The following is a 27,843-nucleotide window of genomic DNA, read 5'->3' on the forward strand; positions in this document are numbered from 1 at the left end:
ATGTAGACAGATGTGTCCACATACTTTTGAGTATATAGCAATAACAACAAAGACGTGTGTGGGGATTATTACTGAATGTGCAAAACATTCATGTCGGTCTTTAATAATAAATATGAATCATTTTCATTATTTGATATTTTTCAGCTAGTGAGACCTCACGTGAGACTAAAACGAGAGAGAGAGAGAGAGTGCGTGTGTGTGAGAGAGAGAGGGAGAGGAGCAGGTTGCACTGCAGGAGCATCAGGAGTAATAAAGTGGAGGGTGGACGTGGCCCTCTCCTCTTTTCGCCTGCCTCCTCCGCAGTGCACTTGCAGTACTCCGGACAGGACGGTCTCCTGCACCTCCTCCTCCGCCTCGTCTTCACTCTGTGTGCTGGTGCGTTAGTGTGTAAGTAGTGGCGCTGCTGAGGAGGTGCACCTACACTTGCAACTGACTCCGGTCCAGAGGTCCCGGACAGACGCGCGATGGTGCGGACTCATTGATAAAATCCGTGCCGCTGGAATTAAAATGAGCACTTCTGCTGAGCGGCTCTCCTCATACACATAGCTCTGCTTTCTCTGCACAACACCTCTTTTATGTGACTCCGGCTGACGAATCAGGATGACTTCTACCTTATCGCTGGTCATTTCATGCTCTTTGGTAAGTAGTCTGTGTAGTAAGTGACTGCAGCAGTACCCTGCTTCTTTAATGCTGTCATTCTTTAAATGGAGTTTCAGTGACCCGATGGACTTTTTCATTTCACTTTTTCATTTTTTCAGGGATTTCCTTTCACTGTGACGTCTCAATAATGATTCCCTCAGTAACATGCCATCTGAAGCTGAAATTGCTTCCCACTTTGCAAATCTGTGCTGTTGCTGCTCCTGTTGGGACTTTCGTGGTGACTTTTTCTTGACCATTGTGTGGCATTTATAATCCGTTTTGAGAAATTTCGGTCATATCTTTGTAAATATGTATTTTATTGCTGTTGTGAGGCAAGCAGTAAGTCGTTTATCTGGTTAAACGTGACACGCGGGTGCTGCATGTAGCTACATGTCAACTCATTTGATTATGACTTTGTGGACAGACCAGTTGATGTTCAGCTGTGCGCGCACCCACCAACCCACCCACCCACACACGCACGCACGCACGCACGCAAGCACGCACACACGTTCCCCTAAATGCGCACTTGTACCTCCCTTTTGGTTTTCACGCATGGGAGAAAAAGTTCAGAAGCACTGCTGGAATTATGTTTATGGAAAATATCTTCGATATCTTCTTCACCCTGGGTCACATGCATCCACCAGAAGCTTCTGGTGGATGCTTTGACCTAGAGTTTAATACCTGTAATGAGTTTATAATAATGTTTTGTCAAAATGTTTACTCTTTAGGGTATTTTGGCCATATTTGGGGTGTTAAATGAAAACCAGAGAAAGATGCTTGAATGTTCATGCAAAAATGTGGATTTTTTTGTTTTTGCTTAAAATCATATCATTCTTAAAATTAAAGTACTGATTATAGGAAAAAGGTTGATTATAGGAGATGGTGGTAATAAAGCCAGAAGCAGAGGTCACATCCTCCCAGCACTCTGTTAAGTGCACAGCAGCTGGTCTTATTGGGCTGTGTGGCTCAGTCATCATGTGAACAGCCCTGGATGTGAGTGGACACTCTGTTATGACAGCTGGTTTAAAGAGTGGTGACGGTCGGATGCACTTTGGTAGAATTAAATTTAGAAATAAACTCTCAAATTGACCATGAAATTGAAGTGGGAGCAAACCAAGCATATCATAGCTGCGTCACTGTACATTTTTATTAATATGTGTATGCATATTCCTGCTGCCCATTTCACTGTATTTGTCATTAATCTGTGTTTTAGCTGAGTGAAATTCCTGTGAGACGTAAAAGGAAGGGGAGAGCAGTTAGAGACATGAATCCATCCCCTGTAAGAAGGAATGTCTTTTATGGTTTTGGGATCCACCCAAGTTTCATTTTTGCAGACTCAAAGTCTGATAATTTACTCTCACAGATGCAGAAATTTGTGCAAAAATGTTGAGATAACAGGCTGTAAAGTCAGGAAAAATGATTAGGAAGAGGAATGCACCTTGAGAGCAAAAAGTGGAGTGACAGATAGGGGGAAATATTGAGCAAGAGAAGTGGGAATGAGAGAAAGAGAGAGAGCGGTGCTAGCTGCTCAGTACATCTGTTTCTGAATGAAAGCAGGGACAGTAGAGAAGGAGGGGGGGGGGGGGCAAGGAAGGATGACAGAGAGAAAGACAGAAAAAAGACTGAATTGATGTCTCAGCAAATGTGAATTAAGTGGAAATGAGCTTTTGCTCGTTACATAATAAAAGCCACAGGACATGAAAGTGACTCAGTATAACGCTTTTCTTTGTTCTCCAACGTCTGGGTATGAATTCTTTTCATTTTGCATTGTTGTACACACACCAGCGGAACAAGCCTCAGTTCTTTTGCGAGTAAAGCTGCATGGAATTTATATCAGAGAGGACTGAGGGAAATGAAACACAGAGGAGGTGATAATGGGGGAGGATGGGGCATTACCAGACAGGATATTAGTGACAAAAAATTTGTGCATTCATGAAAGAAACACCATAAAAAGCATTTAGAGTGCAGAGACCACATGATTAAATGTGGTGCTTAAATATGCAAAGAAACAAGACTTTAGAATTAATTCATGACCTCAGCTGCTGACTCACACGAGTGAACTTTTTTTTTTTTTTTAATCTGGGGCCTATCTCCCATTTATTGTTAAAAGTCTCCACAATGTAAACTTTCACCTTCAAACTTAATAAAAAAATGAACCTCCATCATGTAGACCAATTTGAGTAAAGGATGGATTTACACATTCATGTTATGGTTGAGGGAGGTTAGTGAGAGGAAATGCACTTTTACAATTTATAAAGTCCTCACAAGTGTAGAAATACAAGTGCTTGTGCGCATGTGCCAGAGGAGATCGGAAGCAGAGGCTGACATTCACAACAACTTTCACCTTTAGACAGTAATTAGGACAGGCATGTGTATAATGTCGTGCACCCATGATTTTATGCTTACTGCCCTGGCTGGAGCATGTCATAAGTTTACTATTAGAGCTGATGTGCCTTTAGGGGAGCTATTAGGACAGTTTAGACGACTGCCTTGTTTAAAGTGTGTCTAATGTAGGCGGAGACAACATGATTTATGATGAATCCCAATGGCAGTTAGAGTTAAGGAACAGGTTGGACACCTGGCAGTAATTTTCATCAATTTGCTTTGCCTTGCACGCCACAGCGGTCCTGCGCAGCACGTTTGTCTATGTGTGAAAGTTTGCTCTCCGATTTACTGTGCCGGTGTCCCGGTGTGCCAGGTGGCAGCGGTGCTGGCCTCCAAGACGGAGCGGGCTGTGCTTCTCTCCTGCGAATCTCGCCAGTTCACCAGGAATGGAGAATGCTGCATTGAGTGTCCACCTGGAGAGGGAGTGTTGAAGAAATGCGGCGTTACTCAGACCGTCTGCACTCAGTGTTTGGACAGTGAGTATTGTATTACTGTTATTATTGTGCATGCAATTAAAAATGAATAGAGTAATCAAATCAAAGTTACAAAGCAAGTTTCTCTGATGTTGGTTAATATATCATTATTTGGTGAAATGTTTGTTTTTTGCTTTAGGTTAAATCCTAGAATAGATGTGTGGAGAGTGAGGCTGCATATCCACTAATTAACAGTTTGTTAACATTTACAGCTTTCAACTTGATTAAATACTGTGCAAACGCTCTACCAATGGCTTGCTATTATTTATGGCTGCAAAACACACAAGAGCCAAGGGGATTTTTTTTCTCATTTACATGAGCCAAAAGCATTTTTTTTCCTAACTGTAAAAATAGATTTTTTTCATTTCCACTAGGAAAACACATTTTTTTTTTTACTGATCAATAGGCAACAATGCATAAACCAAGCAAATTTCAAAATATTGTATTAAAAGATAACAGTTTTGAAACCATTTTGTGATATTTACGGAATTTTGTGTTGCCTTTCCTATTTGTGGCCCTGAAACTTTCCGCCTAAACAAAGCTCAACAACAATGAGTCTTACCGCAACCAAAATACAACCACAAACCACACAAAGAGTTTTCATATAAGTGCAGAGTGGTTCTAATAAAGCAGGTCGAACATGTTTTTTTTTTTTTATCACGGGCATTAAGCAACCAACTCTTAAATCTTTGCATTATAGAACTTTAGGATGCAAAAAACCTGACTCTACTTCTTGTAAGGCCAATGTAAGAGGATTAAAATAAATCCAGAAACAAATCAAACACAGTATATACACATATAAACTCACGCACAGCTGCAAAACTGAATGTGATTACCAACATAGACACATGTGATCAACAAAAACTTTTAACAATTGCATCATCTTTATTTACACATGCCATTCATATTTGGGGGTCTCAAGATCCAAACTAAAAACAAAGATTTTCAAAGCCAGAAATACTGTTATTGACCAATTTGTATAAACTGTATGATCTGTCTCTATCAAGTTACCCCCAAATAATGCAGGAGTTCATCAGTTTGATGCTTGTAAGTGGGTCCAAATGTGTTCATTTAAAGCTCAGCTGAGGCTGTAAACCATTAGGGACTTGCTCTATGCTTTCCCAGAGTTGGGAATGGTTCCAACTTCGCAACAACACAAAGAAGAAAATAAGATTTTTGCATTTTGTCGTAGCAGTTCTCTTGTTCTGTAGCTCTGTCAGCATGCAAAGTAAAGGTCTCGAGTGTCACTGCGTAGTTCAACAAAAGCTGCAGAACTGTTTAACACTGACTTGTGGCGTGAATCCATTATGGCAACATGTGCTGAAAAATCCTTTCATAAACAAGAAGTGCTGAGCAAAAGTCTTTTAACATCAAAATCTTCCCATGTGCTAAACAGAACCCTCCAAAATATCAACTGGATGCCATTACGAGGGAGATGATTAAATTGTGGAGGAATGATTACGGACTGGCAGGAATACTTTTTATCCACAGAGAATTCAAGTCTTGGACTTGTGAATTTGTTTGCATAACAAATTGCAAATCTCTGAGCCACATTATGTTATTTAAGCATCTCAAGTCGGTCTAATTTCAATCCTTTGAAGTTTTTTGCCTTGGGTATCTCAAGAGCTGCAGTTGTTGGTGCAAGAACAGGGAGCCAGTTTTCTACATGTAGAGCAAAACAGTGCCACAGGCTGAAAAAACCCCGGGTAAGATACAATGAGTCAATTTCATATAAACCTACTGTGTCAAAGCAAAGGAAGAGGCATGAATTTGACAAAAATGGGCTGATGTGCAAAAGTAAAAGTGAAAATTTTTATGAAAATCCAGATTAAGAATTAATATTATAAATATTAGTTAACATTGAAAAACGCATCTGATAACTTGGAATGACTAAGTGGTGTCTGGAGTCTGAGGATAAGCGCGCTGCTATTTCATGGGCGTCTGGACTTTATCACTGCTTTGACGTCGTCTTGCACACCATATTCCTTTTCATATTGCTACAGCAAACAGTGGCAGATGATGTGTAGATGCTAAACCACAGCTCTACTTTCCTATAATGTGGGCTGGCTCTCTTGACTGTATTTCTGAATAGACGTTGTTTCATTCTCTCCCTCATCCCCAACTCCTCTACACCAATTCTTGTCGTGTCTCCCTTCATCTCCTGTTCTCACTTTTCTCAGCCAGCATGCCGCCCCCCTCCCCCCTCCCCCTTCCTGTTGCTATGACTCATCGTCTGTATTAGCGGATAAAATGGTATTAGAGAGCCAGGCACCAAAGGGCACGATCTGCTCATTTATCATGCATACTGTTACATCAGTGCATCTTTACCAATTTGATCCAGCTAATTAAACCATATTGAAAAGCCTATTGTGCCTCTAACAGCGAACAATTATCTTGCTTTGCAATACAGGAACAGTATTCACCACTGATAAACACTCAACAATTAACCTCAAATACCCAGGAGGTTAAATTCAATTTCCGGTGCAAATGCATTTTTATACTTTTCTGCATTGTTTTTGTTTCAGCAATTTAAATATTAATGCACCTGAAACCCCCCAGGAGCACAGTCGCTAAAATAAGGCTGAGTGGCGTTTATATACAAGCAAAGGTTAGAGGCTAAAACAGCGACCTTACTCGAAAAATGAATGCTATAAATACATTTTCTAAAGTGCAGATATGAATAATTGAGAAGTAAAATCCAACACATCCATTTCCTGTTTCACGGTAAATAAGGGCAAATCTGTATTCACCTCGACCCCCTTTAATATCCCACTTCCTGTATCCCACTTCTACTCCTCCACCTACCAATGGTCTCCCCGGTCCCAGCTCGGGACGAGTGCCAGCATCAGCAGCAATAAAATATTTATCAGTCTCCTTCACTTTCACTGCTGTCATGGGAGATAAGACAACCAGACTTGCCTCACTTAGTAAGCCATTCAAAGGTGCTTGAATGCAATATGTGGGGCAAAACCCCAGGAGTCAATGTGGAAGAGCCCTGCTGGCCAACTGGACTGGGACTCACTGGAAATTAAAGGAAAATTCAAATCATGGAATGTCTGGGGACGGCTGAAGCAGAGCATCAAGTTTCTTTTAACTTTGGATAAAGAAAAGGAAAATGGAGATTTTCTCCTGGCAGGTCTTCTCTGGCTGTAGCAGATGTATCAGATGAAGATAGTTCCCTACATAACACCCTAAAAAAAGTGACATTAGTACGGGATGCAAGAGCGGACATTGATTGCTAAATTATATTTTGCCTAATTTGGTTTTCCTTTTAATAGCTCTGGTTAATAATATTCCCTCTATGTTTGAAACACCTGTTTTAAATCTCGGGGAAGCGGAAGTGGTCCAAAGAAGCAGGGTGATAATTACAGACAGAAACGATTTGTGTTCAAAAAGCCAAATAAAGCCGTCACGCAACTTTCCAAATGTTGATAATTTATCCTCAGTCAGCAGAGGGTCAGCGTTTTGGGTAGCGTCTAAGCAGAAACACGGTACTTTCTGTGAAGGGTAGGAAATGTCCAGCATTGCTCATGGTCACACCTAAAGTGCTGATTGTGAACATCATCAAATAGCCTCAATGCCATCGAGAACTACATTATTGATGACACTAATGGGGCTGAAACACATCAGCGTTAGATGAGGGGGGTGGTCCTCCTGGGCTGAAGTGGCACAATTTAAGTGCATCGCGCCCCCATTCACGACCACATTTCCCTTTACCCGCAACCACCTTTATAGCCAAACACGGTGACACTAAACGCTGATGTGTGCTCATCAGATCTCAGCTGGGGACAATTAGAAAGAAGGCCATATTTGATTAAAGAATGCACTCTCACCTGATGGCCTTTAACTTTCTTCCTTTCTTCTTTCCACATGAAAGCGCTGACGCATGCACCGCAGACACACGCCCACACACATCTCTTCTGACAGTTCCTGCTGAACACTCGCTGCATATGGTCACATTTAGGCATGTTTACGCACAAGAACTGCAAAGGGGACTCATGCATGCGAGTTAAAATTAGCGAGGAAGCCTGTTCGCAGCGGGATAATTGAAATGAATGAGGAGGGGAGGTTTACTGGTTGAGCCTGACTGAAATCAAAACAAAGGTTTCAACCTCACAAATTCAAATGATTATTTACTTTGGAGGTCTGGTGTTTGTCTGTGTCTGGATCATTCAGTTAGTGTCACCCTCCTCTATCACTTCTGCCTGCAAACAGTAATAAGAGCAAAGGGTGATGACAGACTCACCCTTAAAGAAAAAGCACAGGATTTGATGCTGTCTAAAAGGAAACTGAACGCACATACATCCCTGCTTGCCTCATTTCCCGTGACCCTTTCTCCTCCTACTTGTACACCAGCCCTTCCTCAACACTAGAATATGTTCTTTTTGGGGGGGTTTGGGACCACCCTCACAGACTGCTTATAGTTGTGCTGCGTCAAACAATCTAGAGAATCATTCGAGCGAATCAAGCGACTGCTCGCGCAGAGCTTGTTGATCATTCTACCTGTGTCTATATCATTACTTCCATCTGCTCCGCTCAGTCTGCTTGTATAATGTGACAGGTCTCATAGTCGGCCTCTTAGCAGCGCTGCTGTTTACAAGGTGTTTAGAGCTTCAATTGGTGCCAGTGTTTACTTGCCGGAGCCGCTTACAACGTAAAAGCAAGCGCTGGGACATTGCTGCAGGGTTTTTCACACTGACAATATGTTGTTTCTCAACACGACACCCGCTAAGCAATTCCTGTGAAAAACACATATTCCGAAGCATATGGATATGCAGATAAGAGCTCTGCAAGTCCCAGACATCCACACAGGCATGTGGCTTTATTTATAGTTCTGCCATTCCCAATGATTTATTTCCCTTCAAGACAAACAGCACGGAGATGGCGAGGAGATTTTGAAGAGTGTAAACTTGCTACGTGCTCCATTTTTGTGAAATTCATAGTAAAACGAGCAATGTCTGGTGTTAATTAAGCAGTTTATAAAGCTGCATTCTTGTCGCAAAATCTCATGTTGTGAAACCTTTATTCCAAACAGCTTTGTACCCATTGAATGTTGTGTACAACACAACAGTCTTTGTGGTGTTTTTGCAGCTCTCTCAAGGTGACCGCTCTTATATTATACACACACACACACACACACACACACACACACACACACACACACACACACACACACACACACACACACACACACACAAAAAGGTATTTGAAAAACAGTGACACTGCCTCTGTAATGAATGTGAGCTTTAGTGTCGCCCCCCACCCCTGTCGGCCTTTCTACTATACTCTCAACTCATTCAACTGCTAAAGCACACTCATAGGGCACACAAACACTCTCGCTTTCACATTGTATGCATAATTCAGCAGGCATCCAATTATATCTGAAAATGCAATATTAATAGATTACTTTGTGCCCCGAGGAACTCTCAGTGTAAGAATAAGCTAATTTGAGGTCATCATTTCCTCAGTCATGAACTCTCCCAAATCCTCCCGACTCCAAATAGCACAGAAGAACAAATCTGAAGAGCTTGGAGTAATTCAAAGGCAGCCAGTAATAAGTCACCACAGCTTTTACCTCATTTCTCTGATAACACTACTGTGGTCTGATATGTTTTTTTCTCCCTTTGCACACAACTCACAACAAAAACTTATACAGTGAAATGTGCCTTAAACTCAAGGTTTTTTGCACACACACACATACCCTGTGAAGGTTTAGCAAACATATGACACAAACCAGAAATAACATGTGTTTTATATAGATGATGCTACTACTCAGTCCGCCAGTTTACACACTCTTACTTCAGGCAGATCAAGCTATCCTACTGAACAGTATCTGCTTCTTATGTTGTTTGGTACCTTGCAGTTAGACGTTTATGCCTATTATCAGCATTTGTGATGATGGTTATTATTTAGTCTTACTTCAGTTACAAAAAGCTTAAATAAAGGCGGGAGTTACATTGGATCATTAATGTAACTCCTGGAAGTGTTTGCCAATTTACATTAAAAAAATCCAACCTTGGTAATAAAGTGTTATTTTCTCTGGGTTGTCTTTATCTGTCTGAAGCAACTTGGTAAGAACTCAATGCGCCTTTTGCGATACATTACTGGGTAGTTCAAATAGAACAGTTTTTGACTGTAGCGCAATTCAAATTCCATATCTGTATTTCTCCCTCACCTCATGGTGTTATCCTTGAAATCAAGGAAGATCAGCAAGGAAAAGAAACAGGAGGTCAAGTTTTAAACATACGACTGCAGCCTTACATTATGTTATGATATATTCAATTATGATATGGCAATTAAAAATTCTATTTGTGCTTTTAGATCAGTTTATATCATGACCAGGTAACAAAAGTATCTTAATTTACTTAAGTCAGTGATGATGACTTTTAAAGACAGGCTTTCAGTGGAAGGATGTGGATGCACCTGCATTTCACTCCCCGTGTATGACTGAGATTAAAGCAGTTTACTCAGCGCAGCACAAACACTCTGGGATCAATATCATAATGAGCACAGCAGGCTTTTGACTCGCTCCCCAACAAGAGCACCTTTCTTGTCCCGAAGCACAAATCACTAAAGAGCCCAGTGGATCAATGTGTCCTTCCTTTTAATGAATGTGCAGTAAACATGATTAATGTCATTATACTCACTGTTTTTCTCCCTGTTTATCTCCTCACATTTCCTTCTCTCTTCATCTTCTAATCTCTTTTATTTTTTTACTCATCTCCATTCCTTTCAAACCTTTCCTCTAATGTGTAGGCGAGACCTTCTCTGAGAACTACAGTCATACAGAGGAGTGCAAGACATGCACTCAGTGCACCGGGTTGATGCGGATGGAGACGCCATGCACCGACTCCAACGATGCCAAATGCATTTGTAACTATAACTATTTCTTCAACACTGTAACTGGCCGTTGTGAGCAGTGTACGGTATGCCCTTTGGGACAGGGCGTGTACTCCCACTGTGATCACGATCACGATACGGTGTGTGAGGAATGTGTCGACGAAACCTTCTCTGACGAGGAAAACTCCCTCGAACCCTGCCTGCCCTGCACCATCTGTGATGAAAACGAAACACAACAAGCTAATTGCACGCCAACCAGTGACACTGTCTGCTACAGTAAGTCTGCACTGCACGCTCTGCACACTCACGTTGGTTTCATATAGTTGAATTTTTTTTAAAGGATATTTTTTCACCTTTGAACGAAACCAAGGTAAAAACGAACCAAGATGGTTTCTATGCCAAACATATCAGGGGTAAAAGTCCGTTTAAAAAGTTAGAAGCTCCACACTAAAACTGCACAGTAGCTACAAGTAATTTTAAAACAGCATCATATATGTCTCAGTCACATTTTGCACAAATCAGCAGGGGTAACTTCCACATGTGTGGGAACAAACGTGGTCAGAGGTCATCCCTGGTCTGATTTTTAAACAGCAGGATGCTCAAAGTTTTAGCATTAAAAGGTCAAAGTTTGCTGCAGTGTCAACAAAGGGACAATGAATAATCGTCTCGACCACAAAACAGAAGCTCAGAATGTCAGAGCTAAGTCAAGCTCCTTGTACCAAAGGAAGCTATAAATTCGCTTGGGTTAGACAAGGCGTGAAATTGACCTCATCAGGGGGCCGCAAAGTTCAAATCTATGGGGTAAAATGTCTTCGCTGGTATTACTCTCGATTTCCTGTATGAAAAAATGTTCTTCTGCATTATCTTATGGGAAAGCATGCTTGAACCAGTGAGGCAATTTTGAATAAATGCTTCAAAGAATGATCATAATAGATGGAACACTGGCTAAAGGCCTACTAATCTCTTGTGCACATTATCAATGTATTGAAAAATGTTTATGTATAAATTTTGGTATTCAGCAAGGAGCTGTAATAATCCCCTTTTAAACGTTGAGAGGGTTGAGATTTCATGGCCTCAAACACTGGTGGTGGCAGGTGGATATACCAAGTTAATGAGCCTCAGAAATTTGTCAAGCCCATGTTGTAGTAGAGAGGATGACTTGAAGCTTCTTATAATAGATTCTAATGGCAAAAAAGACAATGGAGAAATGAACTGGAGGGAAAAAAAGCAGGAATAATGACTCTAAACATACATAACAACTTTTATATGAGCGCCACATTTAGCATTTTATTATTAATTGATCAGTAAGATAATTTTTTACACCATTCAAATTATGGTCTATTTTTTATATTGTTTGCCACCATGATAAAATGATAAAGAAATCAGACAGATTAATTGCTATTTTCAAAACTAATTAATTAGCTAAAAACTACAATTTTTAAAAAATTAAAATTTAGACTTTAGTTTTAGTTGCCTGAATAATGCATTGGCTCATCTCAAAAATATATATGGTCCAGGCATATAATCTACTTCCACTTGGAATTTCAAAGTAATGCCTACCATTAGCCTGGCCTGTCCAAAAATATCTGCTGTCCCGTAGGCCACAATGCAGCCTTTTGCTGCCCATTTAGCGCCCACCCAAGCAGATCAACTGTGACCCGCCTTGTCCTGAGTGATGGTACTGCAGCAGCAGTAACGGTGGGGACTGGAGATGGCATGATATGTGACTGTTTGAAAAATAATAGCACCAGTGGGCCTGCGGGTAATGGCTGCAGTCACATGCGGTCATGATGATGCTTGCTGACCTTACATGGTGGTCTTTGATACTGTGCATACAGTAAGCTTGGTATGACAAAGGAGAAAGTGCCTTACTGGCAATTTTTACAGGAGGAATTTTTATATTTTATTCTTATCCCGCTGCCTTATTTTTATACAGTAAATAAGATGTGATTAAAGCATTTTAAAGTTCCCAGATCTTCATATCCAGCTGTCACCAAGTGTCAATTACATGATACAATGACAGAGTCAGAAAGAGAAAGAGAGGGCTGCCGCATATGTGCTGTGCTGGTATTCTATGCAGAGGGGTCGATATCAGTCCAGGGATTTCTTCTACTTGTGCTCAGGTTTCGCTGAGTGACCTCTATGAGCACCCACACTTGACTACAGTATGCACACACACACACACACACACACACACACACACACACACACACACACACACACACACACACACACACGCAAGCTTAGTCGTCTCCAACTTCAGACACACAAATGTTTTATATGAGCATCCCGAATCAATACAACTGATAGCAGGCTAACATGACGCGCGCACACTCTTCCCCTGCCAAGTGTGATTTTATTCCTACGTTTTTCATTAAAGACGCTGCACATGCGTGAACCTTTTTGATCTGAAGCTGTAAACACCGCCACATTTTTATCGAAGACCTTTGATCCTGTTGGCCTTGAGATAGCTTTTCCAAAAGGTGTTGTCCGGCCTCCAGTTGAGCAGGTTTGCATTAAACGTGAAATGCTGAGCATCTGTTTGACAGCTTTTCCAAGAGAAGCGGAGTGAAAGATTAAAAACACAGATAAAGCAGACTTCTTTGCTCTTTTTTACCCCACGCTCATCACCTTCTCTCCTCCCCCTCTTTCTATCTCTTCCCACAGTGGCCCTCAAGTGGCTCGGTAAGCGGAGTGGTGGAAGTTGGCCAGTGTGCATTCAGTGCCTCCACTGCTGCAGTATAATTACTCCTGCTAATCAGAGCACTTTACAGCAGCTCCTCTGTTCATCTGTACCCCCTCCTCCGTCTCTCCTAACACTCTGCCTCTCTGTCTATCCTCCCCTCTACTCTTCCTATTAACCCCCCCTCACAGAAGACAGAGCGCTCACTTGAATAGTTCGTAGTACGTGTGCGTATGATAGATGTGTGCACGGCAGGCAATTGAGATAGAAGCTGAGCTGAGACAGAGGGAGAGTGTTTGGTGGCTGATAAAGAGGTCATTGTGCGTGTTCTGCGCCTGATAGTTGCTCATCTCCACCCTGAACTGGCAGCAGTCAAGACATCAACCACTGCTCAAGACCCTGGGGTTAACTTCACCATAAAGACCTCAATGGCTCATAAAAATTCAATCTTTTTTTTTCTCCCCTTTTGGTCCACACCCCACTAATAAACACATCTCCCTGAACACACAGGCCCACGCTCATAAAATCCAGGGTTAGTTTTATTTAGCGTCACGATTGTTTTAAACCCTCTGCTCCGAAAATTAAATTGTTAAAGTTCCACTGCTGCCTTTAAGCTCCTGCTCTGTTCCAGTTAGTGTATGCAGCCTCTGCAGGCTTATATTTGTCCTTTGGTCTACAGCCAGAGTTTTTTTTTCTTCAACCTATAGAAATGAGAGCATGAAGGAGTCACAATAAAGATGTAGCACACTGTACTTTATGTGTTGAGTCAGAGTTATGCAAAGGATGCTCCCAGGAGAGCTGTCGTCTTGGCTCGGAAAGAGATAAACGATTTACAGCAAATCCTAGGTGAGACTCGTACTGTAAGCATACATCTGCATATAGGGAGCACTGATTGCACCAAAGCGTACTTACAGAAGAGTGACATGATTTAAAAGCCAGTGTGAAGACAAACGTGTAGGGATTGCAACTTATTTGACAAACTGTATATAAGCCTAGACCATCTGCACACTTTCACACCTTCCATTCAAAATGTGCTCTATTTGTGAGCTCAGGTTGCATTGCTAATACCATTAGCCATCCCTGCATTAGCCGGATGATGTATGGCAGAGCTTAGGAAACCTGACTACATCCCAGGAAAGGTCAAGAAATGCATGTAATACAAACACCCATGTTCCACTCCCTCCTTTTAGACAGATCCCAATCAATAGTGCCGCTTTAAATAGGTCCCCGCATTATTTCTGTTTCTAAGTATGGCTCTGTTGTGCTCTGTTTTTCTGTCCCACGAAATATTTTTTCTGCTTTTTCAGCAACCCAATACCCTTACGACAGAACTGCCCCGCCACAGTCATGCAGAAAGACAGACCAACGTGGACTCTTAATGACAAACAGAAAAAAAGTCCAGACAAATTGCCCATCAAGATGCAAATGAACTATTAAAAGAATCATCTGTATGTAATATATGCAACAAATCACCATGAAGAAACCTGAGTATTTGCTATATCAGAAGAAATAGGACAGCTATTGGCTGTCATGGTCCACTGAATATCTTTTTCGTGTTGTTAACATCAGCGGTCACAGCAATCATGTGGTGTGGTTTTCCTTCCATTACTAGTCTTGTCTGGAAGATTGTTCCCTTACTCAATATCCAACATTCATATAATACAGAATATAAATGACATGACACTGATACATTCGAACCATGCATTTAAAGTACGAGCTAGAGGGGAGGTGGGCTGCAAAGTAGCTTGTAGATGTGTTAGCAGGAAAGTTGACCCTAGTTTTTTGGTGGAGCCTTCAAATGAGTGATTTGCCAAAGACGTGTGAAACAGAGTACCAGCTGACTGATGGTCACCTGTTGGAGTTTTTTTTTTCTTTTTAGGTTAAATATAACTATGCCATTAGAATAAATTCTATTTAGGGGGCGCTAGCGAGCCAGCAATGGAGTAGGACGTGTTTCTGAAGGCTCCCGCTAACCGAGTTTCAGAATAAATTCTATTTAAATTTTAATTGAATTCTTTATATATAATTATTATTTAAAAAGGATGTTATATCTGATTTTAAATACACCATGTTTAAAGGTTATATTGTACTTATTGATAAAAGCTTAGAACACAGAAATATAATACGTGGAAACCAGATAGCAGCCCTAAAAAAATCATAACATCTGTAAAGAGGGGACACCGAAAGTATTTCGGATTGAGTGTCCCGGTGTTTGGCCATGAAGGAAACCCCAGGAGTCTCCACAGGGTTAATCCTGCAAGTGCAAGACAAAGCTAATGAGGCGCAGCCTGAGGTTCTGGTGGGAATTACTGGCTCAGATCTGAACCAGGCTGCACAACTCCGTCCCCACTCTGCTGTTGTGCTCAGAGGGGTCTTAGATTTGCCTGGACAGACCTCTTACTTGGCCTGCTCGACCACACTTTGACAGAAGGCATAATCTGTAACCTTCTCTGCAGAGCTTTTCTGTCATCTAACAGAATCGCTGCTTTGTAACTTGCAGAACTTTTCAAAACAAATGCATAATATGACAGGAGTGTTGGAGAGATATGATGGATGCATTGTTTTTTCAGAAGAAGCAATGCCATGGAGCTGCTGCAAAATGGAAAATTACATTGAAATAATTAATGGAGCTCACAACGAAAGAGGAAATAGGACAATTTATGAAAATTACTTCTTTACAGACATAGCTATGATAGAAACCAGACCCGTCCAGTAGCACAGTGCTCTTCTCGCTTCTCTGGCCTCAACAAAGGCTAAACTCAATATGATGACCTCGCTAATACCCCAGACTTTGTTCAGCTAGAAACCATATGGCCTCAATGTTGTGCAGTGCGCAAAGATCACACAGATGGAGATGTGGCGAGGGGAGACCTGGCATGTAAGGCCCAAACTTGGTGTGGGGAAAGCTGAGTGTGTAGTGGGTGGTGGATATTTACCCCCTTAGTTAAAGAGCATTCCTTCTTTCTGCACAGAGCAACTCAGGAAGAACCCATCTGTCTATCAGAAACAGCTGCTACATGAGTGCAGCACGCCAGACATCTGCTTGGGGACTTGGTGACTTGTTTGATTATGGTATATGCACGGGAATATACAATGAAATTAATACATTAAGGTGTTGATTTATACACAGGAAGTGAATAAAGTTTATATGTATATTATACTATATACTTCTATGACTTCTTGGTTCTCAGAGAACTTATCTCTATTTTTGTAATGTTTGGATTTTTCCTTTTTTAGACAGTAATGGATGAATAAAAAGATTTTCCCAGAAGTTTTCATACAGTACTCCCCTTAACATTACAAGCAGGGCAAAATTTTTCCAGTGCTTTGGTTTATGATAAACTATATATAGCAACAACAAGTGGTGTTGCTGTGAAACTAAAATGGTGAACGCTGTACAGAAAGCTGGTAAAAGTCTCCATGCTGGCACTGGCACAGCCTCCTCAAAATAGTGAGCTCAGAGTGCATCATGTTAACTTCTGAAAATCCTGTCAGCAATGATGCAGTGGAACCAACTTAAAACAAAAGGGCAGTTCTAGTGAAAAGTTTACCTACATTCATCACGGACATGAATGCCATGGTAATTTGGAGCTTCCATGCAGTACACAGTCAGAGACAGAAATAAATATTTTTTTCGCCTGCAATGTGGACAGAATTTAATTGTGCTCTATTTCTATAGCTGTATATAAGCAGTTTAAATAACATGTTTCCTGTCTCATAAATGCTCCTGTCTCTCTGTTTTCTTCCTTATAGATCCTAGTTTACCTACCGATGTCATTCCTACCTCCGATTTGGATATATCTTCATCCTCCCTCCCTGATCCCTTCCTTCCTGATGCCTCCTACAGCCCACTGCCAGGAGGAGAAACGACTACGTCCAGCGCTGGTTCTCCTCGCTTCCTCGGTCACGGCCTCAATGAAAACCTCATACCTATCTACTGCTCTATCCTGGCTGCCATGGTGGTGGGTCTTGCCGCTTATCTCATCTTTAGGAGGTCAGTTTGTGAAGAGAAATAATTAAAAGCAACTCTATGGTCAAGGATATTGGCTCATTTGGGTTTTACAACTTATTCAAAAATATTGCCTGGTGTAGAATGAGTGAACAACGATGGTGGTCTGGATGTTGCTTGGAGCGACATCTGCCCCAGGCAACATCTGGTTGAAAAGTAGTAGTAAGGTGGCTGGTCGAATATTAATTCCAGTTGTGGTTGAAGAGGCTTTAAGCCATTTGTGCTAAAACACACCATAACAAAAAAAACCCAAACTCAGTTCTTAATACTTCAGAGAGCTGTCTCTCTTTTGCTCTCTCTCTCTCTCTCTCTCACACACACACACACACACACACACACACGTTAGTTAGGACGTGCAACCACACATGCAAGCACTCAGACAGACAGATACAAACCCAGGCTATAACACATTTGAAGCAAGTAAACAAGCTCATTAAGGGCATTGATTGTTTGAAAAGTGCCGACCAGAGGAAATTTGAGTGCCAGATTTATCAGCACAGTCACGCACACATCTGGTTAATAACCTCATGTACTTGTTGACATGCATAGACAGACTGTAAATTACATGAATTTCTTTAACACCCAGTATTTTATAAGAAGAGGTGTTTACTGTACTGTACCACTAAATACCTCATGAATATTTAAATTACTGATTCACATTACTTTATCTTCTACAAGAAGAACACTTTGTTGTATTTCTTTTTTATAGTAGTTTGTATATTTATTTTATTTAGTGTTTCTTTTTCTTGTAGTTGTATTCATAACACTAATTATAATTCTGCTTTCTAAGATTCTAGTACAAAATATAACTATGCAGTTTACAGTGATAATGATGACCCATAGCATTTTCTGAAGAAATACAAGTGAAAGTTACTCCATTCTAGCAGCTGGCTGTTGAATTTGAAAGTGGAAGCGACAGCTGTGAATGGATATCTATAAGGTGTTAGAAGCTGTAGCTAGTTAGCTAACTAATGCATTGCAACGAACTGATTTAAAATGCTGTCTCCATCTGGACTTTATAATGTCGATCACACTAAATGTTTGTGGCAAAATCTTTGTGTAATTCACAAATAAGAAACAGAAATAGATGGAAATGGAAATATTCTTTTTGTATAGGACTGTGGAGCTAGTTAGTCCATTAATTCTGAGGATGATGTAAAATATGAAATATAGTTTACTAATTTGTCATTTTAAGGTTTTTGATTTAGAATGATCTTAAATACTAAATGTGTTTAGCTAATATATCCAGTAAAGTGGGCAGAGCAGCTGGGATCTTCGGGTGATATTTTTAGGGTTCTAGCATTGTCGTAGTTCTTTCAGCATAATAAGTAATGTTGTTGCAACTTTCATCATTGCAACTTTCATCATCACTTATAATTTTGTACATTCAATAGTTTTGTTTTTGTGTTTCTGGTTTTAGAAATGCTTAAAAAAAGCCAAAGAAAAGTAATACTTTAATGAAAGAAGATTTGTTTTAGTTTAAAACCATGACTGTATCTTTATCGCACTGGATCTTATCTGATGTGCTACTTTTCCACAGGTGGAATAGCTGCAAACAGAACAAACAGGCAGCTAATAACCGTGGAGCTACAAACAACCAGATGGTGACGCCGGAAGGAGAGAAGTTGCACAGTGACAGCGGGATCTCAGTGGACAGTCAGAGTCTGCAGGAGCAGCAGCAGCAGCAGCAACAGCAGCAGGCCCAGGCTGAAGTCCAGCCTCAGCCTTCGCACTCTCATACACAGGAACAGATAGGTAGGCTCAAACCCTAATCCCAGCTTTTCAGTCTTTCCGTTTGATAAATGGGTATTTAAATATCCAAAATGCTTTATCTTTCATCTTTCTGTCCTCTCTTGCTTATTGCAAATCAATTTCCCAGTTCCATGAAAGCATAAAGTGGAAATTGCGTGACCGTGTTCTAATAAAATGATAAGCCTGATGGGAGCTAAGGTGCTTCGCTCCATGAAAACCTGGCCTCTCATCACAGAAACTTAGACTCATCCCAGACTAAATACATTTTTCCTTCACGTGGTATTACTTTCGGTGCCAAGGAAAGTCTACCTCGATTAAATCAAGATATTCTACTGAGATTTTATCAATGTGTGTAGTGGTGTTTTTTGAGCATTGTGCAAGCTTTTCTCTCAGAGGGAAGACACATTTCTGCGGGATTGAGATCAAAAGCAGTATATCACCTAACAGCGGGACTAAAATCTACATTTAGCTGCCAAAGGCAGGTAGGTGAGGCCAAGTCTTACAGGTATTCACGATGCATTAGACTCAAGGAATGCACAGACTACGGCTCTGTAGGAAACCTGCCGTCAAAACAAGGTGAAAAATTTCAGTGTTGACAGAATTTTGACACAGATTCCATCTCAGTCAGTACATTGGAGGAATGTATAGACTGGGTATGTAACTGTATATGTATGATCTGTATTTGACTTTACCACTACTCCTCCATATATTTGTCTCTGGGGACTTGGGAAGTGTTTCTGGTGTAGGTCTTTAGGACAGATTGTGCAATGCAGACATGAAAGCCAGACAACATCTAAAAGGTTTGTTTGGAAGATGAACTCAATAAATGATGTCTGGCTTAGAACCAACATTATGCACTTTACTAATCTATTATAAAGCAATTTACCATGTCCTTAATTTACTTCTTGTAATGCAGTGCATTAAGATGGAGAAACGCAGAGATGAACTTTTTTGTGTGTGTGTTTTTGTTTGTCTGAGATATCTGCCATTACTGTTAATATAGATATATTAAGATAACTCCGAGTATACATTTTTTTTCTAGTGCTTTGCCATTTTTGTCTGCAAGCCAGAATTTCTGTGCTTCCTACTAAAGGCATAAATATTGTTAAAATTTTTTGTTTGTTTTAAATAAAGAGCTGTGACATTTTCAAAATTAGCTGGGAACTTTAGATTGTAGGGAATGTTACTGGATCAGGAAAAATCTGTGCATTTTGGGGACTAACTTGCAGATTTATATATGTTAAAGCAGCATTAATGTGTATGTTGAAATGTGTTTTGGATTGTTGGGAACAGCAGTACTTTTTAGCAAATTCATTATCAAGCTTTGGATGTAAAGACAATGTTTTACAGGATCAATATGTTAGAGGGATTTGATCACAATAGCTACCCCCCCCCCAAAATGCCAGTATCATCCCTTAACCAGTACAAGAAATATAAATGCAAACATTGAATTATTACTATATTTGAGCCCAGTTATCTCAAATTATACCAGTCTTTTATGACCATCTAATTCTCCTTTTAAATCAATATAAGATCAGGTGATTTCATTCGCTGCATAGCACTGAATATATAAACGCGAAGAATGAGGCTCGGTGAGAATTGTCACTGAATGTCTGGAAAAAAAGAGCCTTGGAGGATAAAAGTAAGTGCTCCAGGAATGTGAAGTGGCCTCTGCACAACACTGAGCCATCCATCGTCCTTCAATTCTCAAATAGCACTTACAAAATGAAACCAGCTTTTTTATTTGATTTATACATATAAGACTGAGTTTTTTCCTCTACTGAAGAGGTCTTAAGTTCACTCGTGATCTTGTTTTCAGTTGTTCTCGCTTGTCCTGTTCTTTCTCAGGGTTTTATTTTTCCCTTCCAAAGCATATTGTGTAAAGATTAAGAAATTGTTATAATAAGGATAATAGTATGCGAAGACAAACAACTGACAAATCCTTGCTTCTACAATCCGAACCACTGTGTCTGGTCTAGGATACCCATTACATTCTAATGAGGCCTGGAAAAAGCTCATTTTGTTCTTGTGTTTTGTTTGAGTACCTCTTTTCATTCTTCCACTCAACAAATGTGAAGCCCGCTGTATGTCAAAGAAAAGAAAGGAATTTCTTTTGGAGGCAAAGTTTGGCATTGGTTCATTGAGAGGATGACTGCCTGCTTAACACTGTCACCTCTTTAACGGACTGGCTCATTAGCAGGTGTTACGAGATGGGATCCAGGCCTGGGCTCCAAATCTGATGTAGTATCAGTGTTTAGCACGTGCTAATTGGCATTACCACCGTCTGTCGGTGCGGAAGCCATTAAAAAGGCAGCAAATGTGCTTGTGCAGGGGGTTGTGTGCTCTTACACAACCAACTGGGACTGTAAAAAAAGCAAAGGAGTGAGAATATGCGCCATAAATCCATGATAATCGCAGGGGGTTTCCTGTTTCCACTGAACCATAGTTAACTGGTAGCTAAAGTAATGGGAACAGCTTCAGTCAAAACAAGTCAAAGAGGCTTTTAAAACCAGAAACCGAGCACTGAAAATGTCCCCTCGCTTTGACTGACACACTCAATGAGGGTATTCCCTGCATGATTCACTGGTGAGGGGTGAGACCTCCAAGATGAAGGGTCCTCAGCCTCATTTCTGTCTGCTCATCTGAATTGAAAAGAACCATCTCATCTGTGCAGCACCCCTCCCTGAACTCTCCCTCGCTTACTGCCTGCTTCCCCCTATGAATTGTGCAGATTGTATGTGTTTAAAATTTAAACGAGACCTCATTGCCCAACAAACTGAGTCAAAGCAGGTGTCAGTCAAAAAATATTTAAAGGATTGTCAGAGTCATTGGAAAAAACAAAAGACCTGATGATGAAAGGTTAGAAATTTTAATGTCAAAACTGACCTAAAATAACACTGTAGCAAATGTACAGTCCCAGATTTATGCTGCTTAATCTTCCTATGAAAGCCACTGACAGAAGGTTTGCTGAAAACGCAGAGGGACGACAGTCTTTATTGCATCACTACAGTCCACCTCCATCATGGGGTTTACATGTGGGATTGCGTTTGAGAGCCCACGGTACCTGCAGAATCTCAGCAGTACATTCTTTACTCTGTAACATTATACAGCTGAAAGTTACAGTAATAATGCAGCTGAGTCATGTTACAAATCACTAATGCAATTTCTGCAGTACAAGAGGGATGACTCATAACTGGTTGTCATCCTCCCACATTAGCAAGTTTGCAAAAACTTCTCTGGGTGGAAGTATTCTCACTGCTGTTGTTATCTGAATAATGAGCATAGAAGTAGGCAGCAGACACCCCGCGTGAAATAAGTATGTATTTGGTGCACAGTAGAGCTGCAATGAGTCGACTAACTGATTAAATTATTCTAAACTACTTTAATAATTGGTTAAGTGGTTTGATTACCCTGAAGATGTTGGTTTAACAAATCAACACACTTGATGGTATCAACAAGGATTTAGGCTGTTTTTTCCCCCAAAGCCAGAGTCTTATTATTTCATCTGTTTTTGTCAAATCCACAATCAAGGAGCAATTAGGTCTCGGAAATAAGTTCACAACTAAATTAAATATTCACCCTCTAATGTCCTGACTAATATTCAGCTTCCCTTTTTATCCCAGGATGTAGAAGCAAATTTCTGAAGTGCTGGGAACCTGGTGACTAGTTTTTTGAATTAGCCTCTGGGGACAACCACCAGCTGGGGCTTCCAGTGTAGAGAACAGGCATCTGGTGCAAGACTTGCTGCTCTGTAAACCAGTGATTCTTTACAAAGTCAGATACATAAAAAAAAACAAAACTATAAAAATCTAAATTATGATCAGAGCCTAGCTTAAGGTTCAAGGTTGTATTTTGGCAAACGAGTTCACTCTATTGCTCCCACCATGTGCTGTTGTTGGCATTGTGCAAATGCACAATTGGGGTACAAATATCTTGCCCCATGACACAAGTGCATAAGCAGATAATTGATATAAAAAAAAGACTATGGAGATTCATCAGCTTGGTACATGCTATCACAAATGCCTGATGACAAATAAAAATACAAAAAAGAGGGACCAGGCAAATTTAGCAAATAGGTTTATAATTTAGGAAGAAAAGACTGTGTTCATGCAGGGTTTAGTTAATCAAGTAAACACAAAAATATGTAGTATCCTTTTAAGTGCCCTAAAAATGAAAATGGATTTAAATGGAATAAAATGAGTTCTGAAATGAATATAAGTAGTGCTATTTGATAGTAAACTATCAAAAGAAAAACAGATATATATGTGAACATAGTAAAACACTGACTCTTAAACTTTTCCTTTGAGTTCTTGTGACAATCATGAAACCACAAATCACAATCACAATTGGCAAATTTCAAAGCTTAACAGTGGCTTTGGATCCAATCAGGATTCCCTGAATGTTCTGATTGGAAAAAAAAAGAGTCTGTAACAAGGCTTCGCTCTGATGGGGAGTTCACGTTTCAGAGTAGACCTGATTGAACTGGTTCAGTGAAAGACAGTTTGTATTGATTCTCGGAATGAGGTCGGACTTTATAAAACAGCCATGTGGCTATTATTATCAATGCTGCCTCTGAAATGAGGTGCATTGCCAGTTCAGAAACAGTTGGACTGAAGCAGAAGTGCAGGTGCAAGCCACTGTGTGTCTGTGTGCATGAACTTGTGCGTGATACAGATGACTGGGCACTGGCCAGTGTCAGAGTCTTTCTGCTCTGTGTCACTGAGGATGCCTGTAGAGTGTCTGTTTAAGCAGAAGGAAGAGACGAATGCTTTGGACTGCCGCTGGACATAATCAGAGTAGATGGAGAAAGGAAGCAGAAAAACTGGGTGTAGCGATCTTAGTGCTCTTAGTGCAGTATGATGTTTGGAAAAGGATTTTGTAGGAGGAGAGTGACACTATAGGTAGTCCCTTCTTCAAACTGTGTTGTACTGTAGTTCACTTTCACAAGTCTTCATTCCCAAGGTGTTTCCATGGTTTCCCTCAATCAGCTTTGTTTCCCATCCTCATGGAGCTAATGATCCAGTTTAACAAGCTTGAATGAGTGGATGACACCATAGGGCCCTCTACAGGGTAGTGTGTGATTATCCAGAGTTTTAGAGGTTTTACATGACTTATAGTAAGTAGTTTATTTTTTGGTGAATGGATAGTTATAACATTCGGGTGATTAGAAACATTTCCTCGTGATTAAGAAACTTTTTGAAGAAAATAGAACAAGGATCTTTCCAGTGCGAGACACAAGAAACAGTGTTGGTATGAGTGAAATTTCAAGATAATAAAAGAAGAGCTCTACAACTAAAAAAACCCCACCAGTGTCTTCTTTTCACAGCCTGACATATATCTTATCTTTTTCTGCAGTGGTTAGGGTGGATGGGGGTCCCCAGCCTGACTCGCCTCCCCCTGAAGTCTGAGGAGACGGAGGCCCAAGACAAGGAGAAGACAGTGGGGACTTAAACAGTGGACCAAAAGGAAGACAGGCGGCCACAGAATGTAAAAACTTACTCTGATTTATATCTGAAGCTGCCACAGAGCGACATTTCGACTGATAAGGACCTCCCAGCACCTTTGGGCCACACGCTGACTCTTCCTCCATGCACATACAGTGTGCCTGGACACAATCTCTTTGGCAATATCAACCAAAATCTGAACCCGTGTTACACAGATAGGTAGATATTTGCCAGTGCATCTTGTATTACCTGACTATTCCAGTATGACATGACATAATTCTCACTAGCTGCCAGTTTAGAACCTCCTATCCATCTCAAAGCTTTTCATTTACCTTTAAATTTTATGATCACTTGCAATGAAACATCTATGCCTGATAGGTAAATAGGTAGAAAGACACTTCATTATATTCCCTCTTTTTTCATGAGCATCGAAGAGACAAAGGGAGCTTGTCCGTCTCACATCTTGCTCTGTGGCGTCCCACTCTTGGATAATCCTCTGCCTCTCTCCACGAGATTCACTCTATTAGACCCCCACTGTCATCAGCGATACGAAAAGCAACAGGGGAGCCGTGAGTCACTCCCAACTTCTTCTGAAATTTCTTTCTCTTGTATCATTTAACCACAGATGCGTTTCATGTCATGTTGTCTTATAAAAAGTCTGCGTCATTGTTTGAGATTGGCTACGCCGACTGATGCGAGTGACTCATATTTGGAAAAAGAGGTTAACTGTTTTGTTTTGTTTTTGCCTCAGTGAGATGCTTCTTCCTGACTTTCTCTCACAAACTAACCTCCGTTACGGCACCTAAAAAGGATTGTGTTTCGGTAATTTCACGCTTTTAATTCAACATACGCAAATGTATATCTTCTGTTTATGGTGCGGTACTTTAATTTTGTGGCTTGAGCTACATGGCTGATTCAGCAGTGGTCCTCCACACTCCTCCGTGGAGCCTGGATGTGCAACATGAGAGGGAACGTCTCTGCATTGTGGAGCTCTGCTGACTCATTGCAATGAGTTAACATGCCTGATGGGAAGGGGAAGCCGTCTAATGAGCAACAAACTACGTCATCAGTGCTCATTAAACTGATGTTTAAATGAATCTGGGACACAAAATCAGCAACAAGGAATCCCATCTATAACAATTTACGCTTACTGAGTGGAAAATTGGGACAACCCTCAGAGGCACACTTTCATTTCATAATCTGCACAAGCAACTACATCTTCACATTCTCACTCTTGCAGTCTTTCATGCAGCTTTGTCTGAGTCTGATAAACAGTGTGGAGGTGCTAATGCTTTGCCGCTGGCACTCACATCAACACGGGACCCATTAGAGAGACATCCTGACAGGCAGGTAGTAATTACCTCAGGGTTTCAGCTTCATTTACCCTCTGCTCCACTCTCATTGGGATTAATGCTGTGGACAACAGAGGGGTGACTACGCCCTCGCTGAAGCCTCAACGCCACATTACAAATCCTTTATCCCACTCTGAGGCTGCTGACATTTACTACATTGGCTGGTGATATAAAAGCACTTAGTCCAGGCTCACATCTAAAGCTGGGTGACACCTTTTATCATGGAGGACCACTTTTATGCTGCCCCCCTCCTGTTGCCTAACGTAGCTGTAAAAGCAATTGACATAGATACCTTGCAAAAGATTGTAGCTGAGCTCACCTGCATTGCTTTAGCATTCATTCCTTCAGGGGCACGTATCATCTCAGGGTCCCTCTTAATGTGGTGTGGATAAAATGATAAAGAGATCTTCAGAAAATTAGTGTGAATCATCTGTAAGTTGTGTAATAGACCTGCTAAGTAGACAAGTAAAGTAGCTAGAAAGACACGGGTTGATATAGATTCAGGATCTAGAAACAGAATCATTTAGAAGAATAGTTTGATTGCTTTTTTCACGAATATTTTGATGAGAAGATTGTTGCTAATGTCAGATCTGAACATTCAATATGATGCTCTCTGAGGCCGGTTAGCTTAGCTTAGAATTAATACTACAAAACGGGGGAAATGGTTAGCTCTGGTCAAAGGTACAAAATTCACCTACCTGTACCAAGTTCCCTAATAAACACATCACTTCACCTAGCTTCATACGAAACCTCACATGTAAGAGATGACACATGGCTTTTAAACGGGGATTATTTGTTATACCATTACCTATGGACAAGTGGATGTGTTTACTTGTTAGCAGAACTTGTCGAATTTAATGACCACCAGATAGGAAATGTCACACAGTGAGAAGAAGACAGAGAAAGTGAGTCATTATATCCCACATGCATCAATCACCTGGTCACCAACAGCTCAAGACAATTAAACTTTCTCTTCACTTGTGATCCATGAATCACTGCAGCATAATGAATGGAAGCAAATAAAACTCTGCTGTCCTTTGCTCACACCTCCTCAGCTGATGCGGTGCGGACATGTGACCACACACACATACAGACAGTGTATGATTCACTCCTCTATTGTAAGAGCCGGTATGAGTCATCCCGATCCTAGCTCTGGCAGTGACATTAAAGCAGACTCTGCTACAGTATGAGCGACCAGAGTGTTGACTTAACAGGAAAGTAAAAAAAAAGCCCTTACTCCACGACTGCATCCCCCTGAGGCCCAATCAGCCCTCCACCATTGAACTCATATACCCTGAACTGACTTATTCTGTGTTACTCTAACAGCTTGTAAAGTGAGACACACTGTAGGAATCTACAACCTGAATATAAACAGAAATATATGCAAGACCAATTCAAGGATAAGGTTTGAGTAGCCCTAAGTTTTTGTTGTAAATTGATTTTTCTTTTTTGTCTTTACATTTTCCTGTTTGTTTGTATGAATGAACAATATTACACTTTTGGAATCCGTATTTTTTCTAACTGATGTTATTTTGTAGCACTTATTAGACATAATATGAATGCACTCAAAGAGTGTACCACAGTTCAAGTGCCTGTGTACAGTGTCCAGTATCTTTGAGTTCAGATGTATGGCTAGTTTTCTTTTGCAGTTTTCCACTTATTTTGTGTTTTTTGTGTATTTTTAAAAATATTTTCAGAGCTAATGAAGGTTTCTAGTAAATCGAAGTCAGCACTATAGATGAACCTTGGAGACGCAAGCAAACTGTATAAACTTGGCACCAGTGTAAAGAGACTTACAGTACAAATAGGTTGCCAGTGAACACATACTATATGTTAACATGCTATAAATACTGGCAACTAACAGGGTCATGTAGCATTGCATAAACATGCCACCCAGGACTTCTACTCTTAAGCTCACACATACTATTTGTCAATAGAAATCAGCTCTACGGTACTGATTTTTTGCATGTACAGTAAGTTTTATCACAAACCTCCATCACAGAGGCAACAAGATATGTAATCTACAGTAAAATGAAGTCTATGGGGAGGTTCACTGTGATACTCTGTGATATTATTACTTGATACAGATAGATCAGGACTTGGTCCCAGTAAAGCTGAATGTCATCTGCAGTAACCTACTAATGTAAAATGCATTATGTAAATGTGAATTTCTTAGCGTTGATACAATACAGAAAAATACCCTAGAAAATGTATAAAAACAAAAATATGTGCAAGTGTAATGGACATCCATATTAAAATAAACAGA

At 40.6% G+C, this 27,843-nt stretch overlaps 1 protein-coding gene across 1 annotated transcript; it reads left to right on the top strand.

Annotated features, from left to right (window-relative positions):
* The first annotated feature begins 228 nt into the window (after window positions 1-228).
* Window positions 229-27,843, top strand: ngfra (nerve growth factor receptor a (TNFR superfamily, member 16)). Its single transcript, XM_085454857.1, has 6 exons — window positions 229-639; window positions 3,338-3,500; window positions 10,254-10,613; window positions 16,774-17,014; window positions 18,570-18,784; window positions 24,137-27,843. The coding sequence occupies exons 1-6, from the start codon at window positions 601-603 to the stop codon at window positions 24,187-24,189; spliced, it is 1,071 nt and encodes a 356-aa protein (XP_085310983.1). The 5' UTR covers window positions 229-600; the 3' UTR covers window positions 24,190-27,843.

This window comes from Copadichromis virginalis, linkage group LG4, assembly GCF_057382275.1.
Source record: "Copadichromis virginalis isolate Kocher_CV1m ecotype Utaka linkage group LG4, C_Virginalis_male_GT1.1, whole genome shotgun sequence".
In the NCBI taxonomy this organism is placed as follows: Eukaryota; Metazoa; Chordata; class Actinopteri; order Cichliformes; family Cichlidae; genus Copadichromis; species Copadichromis virginalis.